General features: G+C 47.4%; 1 protein-coding gene across 4 annotated transcripts in view; it reads right to left on the bottom strand.

The window, feature by feature from the left end:
* LOC131095733 (transducin-like enhancer protein 4) overlaps positions 1-7,495 on the bottom strand; it is a 99,622-nt gene extending 92,127 nt beyond the window's left edge. For all 4 annotated transcript variants that reach the window (XM_058043797.1, XM_058043795.1, XM_058043796.1 and 1 more), the window contains exons 1-4: positions 7,390-7,495; positions 6,865-6,962; positions 5,685-5,748; positions 4,263-4,307 (exon numbers count right to left, since the gene is read on the bottom strand). In XM_058043797.1, coding sequence (XP_057899780.1) covers positions 4,263-4,307; positions 5,685-5,748; positions 6,865-6,962; positions 7,390-7,434 — 252 coding nt within the window. In that variant the 5' untranslated portion in view covers positions 7,435-7,495. The remainder of the gene's footprint in view (positions 1-4,262; positions 4,308-5,684; positions 5,749-6,864; positions 6,963-7,389) is intronic.
* Positions 7,496-9,936: the final 2,441 nt, after the last annotated feature.

A 9,936-nucleotide genomic window follows, 5' to 3' on the forward strand; every position in this document is an offset into this window, starting at 1 on the left:
TAGCAGAACCCTTTCATTTCTATCCAATTAATATTTTAGCAGCACTCAAATGGTTGCTACCCAAGTCTTGTAATAAAATTTACATGGACTGGACTAATTTTTTTTTCCCTGTGATCTTAAAATGCCATTTCATTTATTTTTCAATACCCAACTTCTTAAAAGACCTAAATTTTCCTTCCAAAAATGCTGAAATTCAACATTCTAGTACATGAACTAGTTCAAATATGACGGTCTAGGCAAAAAGTGTGAAAAAGAATTTAGGTATTGACCTCTCCAAAGAAACACAAAATAAAAAATTAATGCTGTATCTTTCCATTTATACTTTCCATCAGTCCCATTCATAAATATCTCTTGTCTATAGCCAAATACAGACACTTATTTTACAATTACAATTCTCAATTAAACATTCAGCAAGGGTGTTTGATTACAGCAATTTAAATAAACTGTTTACCATAACATTAAAACACTCTAATTTCAGAAATTAAACCAATTGACCACTTCCAAGTACCAACAGTATGTTAGAAACACAGGGCAGTCAATTAACTATTCATTCATAAACTATCAACTGAGCCTCTTAAAAATGTTTAAAAAAGCAACTTAGTAACAAGTAGGGATATTTAGACCACACTCAAGCATTATGCTAATATTAAAATCTAAAACAGTAAGGACATATCTGCTTATACTGCAACCAAAATTCCTAATCCAGTATCTTTTTTTCCCAGAACATGTTGATTTTCAAGCCGTATTGATCCTAATACAGAATATCAGAAATCAGCTTAGTATATTAGGCTATAACATCACATGTGACAACACACCCTACATTTGTCTTTTAAAAAATTACAAATGCCTAATTCTACAAGTCTAACGCTATTTACTCAGTTACCAAAATTTAAATTAATTATGTTCTCAAACATAATTGTTAAAAATTGGCAACATTATGCAGGCTTAATTAAGATTAAATCCAATTTACTAAATGTACTTTAATTGGTACTAATTACATTAGCTTTCCTTTCAGAATGACAAATTCCCCATAGGTTTCACTTTAATAGTCTTCTATCAAAATCAACACAGGATGACTGATGATGAGCATCACATAAGGGGTGGGAAAAGAGATGCTCTTCCCCCCTCTATGCCCCCAGCCACACAGGCACACTCACTACTGCTGCTTTCTGCACGTTTATCCTTTTATCAATTTGCTAAGTCACAGAGTCATGACTCTATCACACATCATTTTCTGTTCCAGTGAAAAATTTCTCTAAAAATAAATACTCTGTGGCTGGAAGCAGCCAAGAAGAACAGAAGCTTTAACAGAAAAATACACAAAGGTTTCAAATATCAGGGCCACCAATTACTAGGGTACTTCCAAGGACTCCAGGGAGTCCTGCTCTTGAACCCTTTGAGACGCAAATCTAATAAGTGAATAAGCCTAACCTGATCTTGAGAACTAGGCCCAATTACGCCGAAGGGCAACTTCACCGCATTATTGCCTGCTTTCCATTACAAGGGCATCCATTGAGTACATCTGGAAAAGAACCCGAGAGGAACCAAGGCTGTCTGCCCAGAAAAACAAATAAAGACAGATATGCCTCTGTGCTAAAGTGAAAAAAAGAAAGAAAATATAATAAGTAGGTGGTTTGCAGGGCTGTCTGTATTTCATAATGTGATAAACTGCCCTCAGGATTTTTTATATGATTGAATTTAGAAAGCTGGGGGGGGGCAAGGGAGAAGGAAAATAAAAAAGGGTGAATTGCTCAATTTCAGCCGAGTGAAATTCAAAGATGGGAGAGAAGGAAAAGGGAACTTAAGGTGGTAGACTAAAACAGCTTCACACACATCAAATGAAGCAATCAATGCCATCTACACAAATATCCAACTGGACCGTAATACCGTGATCATAATGAAAAATGGTAATATTTTGCATTTGCTGAGGCAAGAGGAAAAATACAACACTGTGTCAATAGAAAGGGAGATATGAAAGACAGGAAATTGATATCAGTTTTAAGAATGTGAGTGAACAAGTTTCTTAGCCACAACTAATTTGATTCATCGTCTGACAAAATATTTCAGTGTTTTGCATGAAAGTACAATACTTAAAACTTGAATAAAATTAATGGTGATGGAAAAAGGTGTTCAATTAAAAGCCAGTGCTTTGTAATCCCCACATTTAGTTGTCACCAAGTATTTAATTTCTGCAGAGTATCACTGATGACTCCATCACCATAAATGTATAAAATTTCTGAAGTAAAACGTTTAGAAATTAGAAGTTTAAAGTCCTTTGCTGTGGGTTTTTTTTTCCCCCTTGCTTAATACAATTCCATTACACATTGCACTTGCAAGCTGATTCTGTTGCAAAGAATTTTGTGCTGTCAGTGTAAGTCTAAAGCACCGCTGTAAAAATGGGGTATCTAGAAATATAAACAAGTTTGACTGCAATGCTAGCTTTAAAACGCCTGTAAGAATTTGCTACGTAGGTGGCCTGTAAAGACTCTGGTCTTTGTGAATTGTTTCCATACCTACAGCTTTACTGATTGAGGATTTGTTTGGTTTTATTTTGTTTTTTGTTTTACTCTAATGGGGCCTGAAACAATCTGGATATTCATTTGAGAACAGACCCAACACCTCTTAGATTCAGTGACCAATCTTTCCAACCGCACACACGACAAGGATCAGGTCCAGAGAGTCAGCATGTGCATACAATCTGATCTCTGCAATCACTGCCTTTTCCTGTCAGCCATTTGTTGAGTCTTAACGTTACCTGTGAGAAGGACACACAGAATTCAAAAGACCTACGTATGGCTGTAAAATAACGTGTATGTACAGGGTTCCATAAGTTTGGAGCTGCAGAACGCAAAATGTAGCTGCAAATGCTTTGAGAAGGGAAATCCCAGTGTGTTCGTATGTATGCCATCTAGCAAAAATGGCCCAAATCAGTTCTGTGGCATTGATGTGCTAATGGAATACAAAATATAATAAATAACATGAAAAAGCTTTTGAGTTCAAAGTCTGTTGATAAAGATCAACAAGATAAAGAAATCCTATTTCCAAACCCAGAGAAATTCCAAATCCCTAACTTTGAACAGAAGCACATACAAACCAATTTTCAGGTGATCTTTCTTTTCCCATCCAATCATTTCTTTATTTCTGCAGTTTATGCTCCCCAGCAATGCTGCTGAATTGCTCAACCATTTGCTAAAATGAGTTGTCAGTATTAAACTCCACTACATAAAAAGTTCCCTCACTGGAAAAGAGGTCAGATGTTCAATTCATTCTCCTCTAGAGAAGGTTAAAAAACACACATTATCAAATAAGAAACTCTAATTTACATTAGCATGCTCTAGCTGAGTAATCTCTTGCTAATCTTGGCCTGAGTGCTAGAGTTCAAGGCACAGAACTAATTGCAGTTCTCCAGTATCTAGAGGGGCCTACAAGAGAGCTCTAAAGGGCCTTTGACAAGGGCACGTAGTGATAGGACAAAGGGAAATGGCCTTAAACTGAAGACATGGCAGGTTTAGCTTAGATATTATGATAAATTCTTTACTGTGAAGATGGGGAGGCACCGGAATGGGGAGGCTGACAATGCCCCATCCCTGGACACGTTCAAGGCCAGGCTGGATAGGGCTTTGAGTAGCCTGATCTAGTGGAAGTTGCCCTGCCCATGGCAGGGTTGGGTGGAATCAGATGATATTTAAGGTCCCCTCCAGCCCAAAGCATTTTATGATTCTATACTTACACCATCACAGAAAGATCATTTACTCCTTTGTGTTTGAGATACTAGCACACTAGTTCTGGACAGAAGTCCAAGTAAGCAGCCAGAGGGAAATATCAAAATGGCTGTAACATCAACAGCATTTGTAGCTCCAGCTTAAATCACCCTAGGTTAACCAAAAAATCCATTTTTTTCCACACATGCTCCCCTTCCTAATACACATATCCCAAAAAATAAACCCCGAGGGTTTGAGACCAGACAGTAAAGAAGATACAGCCCACAAACACTCTCCCTGTGAAGTATAGGAACGCCTGCATGTGCAAAAATTGCATATGGAAAGTCAAGCAAATAATGCACAACTGGCAGACAAGACCAAAACCTACAAAGAGTCTGCATACCAAACATAAGACAGAAGATTCAGGGTCAGGTGAAGAAAAAAAATTTCTGATGCACTCCTGCATGCAATTAAAGCAAGTCACACAGAATATGTGTGTTTTAAGATTGATAGGAGAAATTATACAGAGCATTCTTACAACAAAAGTAATTCTTTACCTACCTGTTTATGCATCTCTATATTCAGCCCATAGGACATCTCGTAATACTAAGAAAAAAGAAAATTACTCTATTAGACTTTGCAATTGTAATAACTGTTTTGGAATTCACTTTGACTGAAACATCATCTGTACAAAGACATACAAACCTACACACATTAATTTGCCTTGCAGAGTTCCTGGAACTGCAAAGAGTGTGTTTCCGAATAAACTTTGTTTTTTGCTTTATCGACATTGTTTCATGTCACATTTACAAAGAAAAGCTGTAAAATAAGGCAAAAACAGACAACAAAATAATGAAAAAAAATCGCAAGCAGAGTCAAGGATTAAAAGCAGAAAATTATGAAGATTCTATTCACTAGCATACATAAAACATGACAAAAAAACACCCAAAGTGCTTCAAGCATATAAACATATAAATCAGCAATGTCTAACAGACCAATTTGATATTTTAAATTAAAAAAAAAAGAACACAAAAAATTCCTGTAATTAAATGGCAGGTATTAAAAAAAAAAAAAAGGAGAGAGCATGGAAATTAAGGGCCAGAGCAGACACACCAATCTAAGTACGTCCTGCTGTGCCCCAGTACTGCAGGGAACTCTTTTCATTGTGCAACGTTAATACCAAACAATCTCCAAGACTTAGGCATATCAGGCATTAAAATGACAACTGCGAGCCTTACAATTTGCTTGTGCTCTCCCTTAAGATTTTTTCAAGGTTATTTACTCTTTCTGTGTATACAAGAGTATTACTTGTCTTGTGCATATGGAAAATGGCTAATCCCTCAGAGATGTACAAGAGGAGAGATATCAAGAGTTCCTCTAGAGTTATCATGATCCATCATACAATTACCTGTTTAGAAACATCTTTCTATGCACATAATTTAACCAGGCAGACCACAACAACTGAGGAAATCCCTTTCACAGCTGAGATCACTGACATTCTCAATTTAATGAAACAATGATTCAGCTGCCGAAGAGCAACAGTTCTTCTAGAAAGCAGACTTTGGATTTGCATGCGCTTATGTACAATTTTGTCTTACTGCCATCACAGAAAAAAATACTTTCCAGAACCATTTTACAGAACCATGTCCACTGGGAAAAGTCAGCGAAAGTGAAAACATCATCCCCAGGCGCACTATGGAACTTGCACACAGCTTGAAAGGGCTGACAAGTGATTTACTAGCATTTGGAAGAAACATGCTCAATTGCTTAAAGGATTAAAAAGCAAGTTTCACACAGATACTGACCACTGCAAAGAAGTTAAAAGACCCCAGAAACTACTGATTTATAATGGAAGCACTGATGCAACCTCAACAACAGCAGTGCTACTACAGTCTTCCTGTTTGCCTCCAGCAACCCGAATGTATGTCAGTCTCAGTATACCAGGCTAATAGACATTTTGAATTTGTTATGCAGCTTGCTTACCATGACATAATGTCGCTGCATCTCTGTCTTCTCACTGGCCAGTTTTTCACATTCTAGCTTTAAACTGTTCAAGACACAAAAAGGAAAAAGTATGGGTACTTCATAACACTAAAGTGACATTCTCTTGAGCACCGGCTGCTCCCCTTTTCTCCACTACCCAAACATAAATGCGTATTCCAGTTCTTGCTTGGGAGTTTAGGATGGAGGTTTGCACTTTTCCATTTTCAAAGGATACCATGCAGCATCCTCATCTCCTAAAAGAACTGCAGACACACATGTGGTATCCACAGAAAATTATTTTTCTGACAAAAAAACTAAACACTGACACTGGTTCACAGAAGAAGCACGCAGGGTTCATATCTTTTAACAGTTAAGCTTGAAAAGCTACTAACAAAAATGTAATTTGGGTTTCAGAGTTTTTATTTAGGTGTTTTAGAAACACCTCTTTCTTTTACTCGACCCACAGAAGAATCACATGCACATTACCGCTTTAAGAAAAACTTGTGGATTTGAATTTTTGCTATTTGCTATTACTGATGACAGAACTGCAAGCACAATACTGCGTGTAATTTAATGAATACCGTGGTAAATACTAACGCTTCGAGTGTTTATTTGGTTTTCTGAAGCCCGCTAAACAATCCTCGCCAGAAGTCACTTGTCACTTTGAGGACACAGCGCTGTTCCACCTAAGGATAATGAAACAGCTCGCCGCCTCACTTCCAGGTTATCAGCACTTGACATGTCAATGAAAGGCGCGAGGGGGCCGAGCCAAGACAAGATGCCTGTCCTGAGCGGCATTTCGAAGAAAAGCAGCGGACGAGGCCAACCAGACACGTATTTTTCTATCAACACCCGCCCTCCCCCACTCCGCACCCAAAAGTAAACAAAAAGACCAAAAGAAACAAAACAAAATAAAATAAAATAAAATGAACAAAAACGGAGCGCGGGGAAAACAAGAAAATCCGCTCGGCTCGGGGCCCACCGGAGCCCCTCGTCCCCAGGGTCGGGAGCGGAGCGGGATGTGGAGGAGCCGGCCCGGAGCGCCTGGCTGGGGTGGATCCGCGCCGCTCCCGGTTCCGCCAGGGGTCCCGGGCCCCCGCCCCGCCGACCCTCCGGGTGCGGCGCGGAAAACGGCGAGAGGAAAGACTGCGCGGGGCTCGGGCAAAGTAGGCAGTCTTACCTGTGGTACTGAGCCTGCAAAAACTGAAACTCCTCCTTAATCCGATCGCAGGATTCTGAAATGGTGAATTTAAAGGGCTGAGCTGGCTGGTGAGGAGCCTGCAAGCAAGGAACATCAGGTCTTTTAATCGCCCCCTCTCATCCGGTCACCACCTCCTGCCCGCCGCCGTCTCCCACCGCGGCCCTCGCACCGGGGCTCCTCCGAGGCGCAGCCCCCCGGTCCCCGCTCGTCCGCGGGCGGAGGCGCGATGCCCCAAACGGCCCGAGATGCTGCCCCGACGTGTCCGCCGGCGGAGCGGGACCGCCGCTGGAAGAGCTGTCGCCCGCTCGGACCCTCCGCACCGCCGGCAGCCGCGGGACGCGGGGCTGGCGCCGGGACCGCCGCGCACCGGGCGAGGGCAACTCAAACAAGCCAACCCCGACCCCGGGAGGCGACGGCGGCGCGGCGGACAACAATAAGAAAATGGCTACAACTCCGCGGTGCCCGCGCCTGAGCGCTGCCCGCGGGGCCGCCGCCGCCACTCACCGGGTGCCGGGTCTGCGGGTACATCTTGCTCAGGTCGCGGATCATCCACGCCGCTTCGGGGGGCGCTGGCGGCCGGAGCGGCAGGGATCAGGGCTGCAGGCGCGGCGGCGGAGACAGCGGGCAGGGACGCCCCGGCCCCGCCGCCCCGGGGCTGGCGGGGCACCGCCGGCAGCAGCGAGGCGCGACGGCGGCGGCGTCCGCGACGCTCGGGGGCCGCTGCCACATCCCCCGGGGGCGGTCAGCGGGCGACGCCGGCCGGTTCTCCCGAGCTCCGCCGCCGCTCCACGGGCTCCGGCGGGCTGCGAGCCCCGTGCGGCGGAGGGCGAGGTGGAGGAGGGCGGGGAAAGCCCCTCCGCCGGCGCCGGCGCGCGCTCCACCGGAGATTCCCCCCACCGGCAGTTTTCCTCCCTTCCTGAAAACTTTTACTGCTGCTGCCGGCGGCTCTCCCGGCGCCGGGCGAAGCGGGGCGCGGAGCCCCGGCGGGGACGGTGGCTGCGGCGGTCGGGCGGCTGCTCCGCTGCCGTGGCGGGGGTGCGTGTGGTGCGGTGCCCTTTTGTGCGGCGGTCCGGTCTTCGCTGCTACCGCCCGCACCGCATCTCCCCCGCTAGTGCTGCTCGACCGCCTTTTGTTTGGATTTTTTTTTAATTGAAAAAAAAAAATTTAAAGAGCGAGAAAGATTTAAAAAACGGTACGGTCTGGGCAGCTTTATTTATGTCTTTTTTTTTTTTTTTCCTCTCTTTTTCCCTCCGCGCCTTTCGAAACTCCGGGAAGTGGCGGTGGTGGCGGCGGGGACGCGCAGAGCGGAGCCCCGTACTCGGCTCGTCAGCGCAGCGTGGTCCGGCCCAGCCCAGCCGTGTCCTGCCCAGCCCGGTCCAGCCCGATCGCCGCTCCGCGCCGCTCCCACAGCACGCTCTGCCGAAGTGACTCCTTTGACCAAATTTAGCAGCGGCTCGTCATTAACATTCTGATACATATTCACAGCAGCCGGAAGGCCGCCGCCGCGGGGCACCCTGGGAGTCGCAGTCCTCCCGACGCCAAGAGTGCCCGCATGCAGCCGCTCTGGGGACTACTTCTCCCATCAAGCATCGCGACGCTGTCAGCCGCTCCCCCCGCGGCCCGCCAATGAAGGGCGGTGGCGGCGGCCAATGGGCGGCGGGCTGCCGTTAATCGCCGCTCGGCACTAATGCCCATCACTTCGCCGCTGACAAATGGGCGCGCGGGCCCGGGCAGAGGGGCGGCCCCGGACTCTCCCCCACGTGGGGTTCCGACGTGCCGCGGGCCCGCAGCCAATCAGGAGGCTCCCCGCCGCCTCTCCGCCTCCGCTCGCCCGCCGCCCGAGGCGGGGCCCGCAGATCGCCGGCGTTCCGCGGCGCCGGCGTTCGAACAGGGGAAACATTTGTTCAGCCGTCAATCAAAGTAACGTGGGGCCGGTGTCGGCTGTCGCCGCCGCCGCCGCCGCTCCCGCCGCCGCCTCCTCCTCCTCATCCGCGCGGGGCGGTGGCGCGGCGGGAGCGGGGGGCGGCAGGAGGCTCCGCCCTGCGCCCCGCCCGCGGGCACCGCCGGGAACGGGCGCTAATGAGGGGCAACGTCGCCTTAAAAAGGGGGGTACAGCATCGCCGCTGCCCTCGTGGACGGGCGGGTAATTGCCCCTCTGCTGCCTGCCGCCAAGACGAGGCGCTCCCGCCTGCCCTCGACCCGCCGGACCGGACCGGTCCCGGCCAGGCCTTTCCCAGCGCCCGAGAGGGGCCGCAGCGGCTCTGCCGGGGCAGCCCCGGCCGCCCGACGGCTCCGTCAGCTCCCCGTGCTGCTGGGCGTGCGGAGCGGTGCCCTGCTACAGTCGCCGAATGCGACGTGATTTAAGTTTTGTTGCTGCCTTTTTTTTTTTTTTCTTCTTTTTCTTTTTTTTTCCCCCCGGCTTTGTTGAAGGAGCGCCGCCTGTGCTGGAGGAAGCGGTGACAGGGCCAGGGTGTTCTCCACTCGCAAGAGGAGCGCTCCAAGACCCGGTCGTTGAATGCTCCATTGTAATGCCACGTTTGTGTTCGACGGGGCGTTCTGTCCCGGCTTCGCAGGGCGGCTGCGGCCTCTGCCTGCTGCACGTTTTGGAACGTACGGTACGCACACCTGGAAGCGACCTGCAGCGAGGAAAGGACAGGAACTACGGCTTCGTCTCGCTGCTGCAGCCGCGGCTGCTGCGTTTTGCAGGCTGGGAAGCAGGCATCAGAAAGTGTTTTCCCAGGCCTGAGCGTCGCATGCTTTCTCCAGGGCTGTCAGTGAAGAGCTGGAACGTGAACACCTGATTCCATACACATTCTCCCGAAAAAAAAAAGAACGATTTTGCACGTAGTAGTGCTGTGTCCTAAAAAGACCCCAGAACAATTTTTCTGCAGAGCCCCGCTCTAGACAATGCTGTGCAGTGACACATGCATGAGGGATAGACTCATATATTGTTGGGGCTTTTTTCTTCTCTGTGTCTGTCATGCTTATATTTGCCTTCAAGCAGTTTGTATTCCTGATGAGTTGCAGTTTAAACCTCCATGCAAAATAGAT

Source organism: Melospiza georgiana, chromosome Z (genome assembly GCF_028018845.1).
Source record: "Melospiza georgiana isolate bMelGeo1 chromosome Z, bMelGeo1.pri, whole genome shotgun sequence".
Classification (NCBI taxonomy): domain Eukaryota; kingdom Metazoa; phylum Chordata; class Aves; order Passeriformes; family Passerellidae; genus Melospiza; species Melospiza georgiana.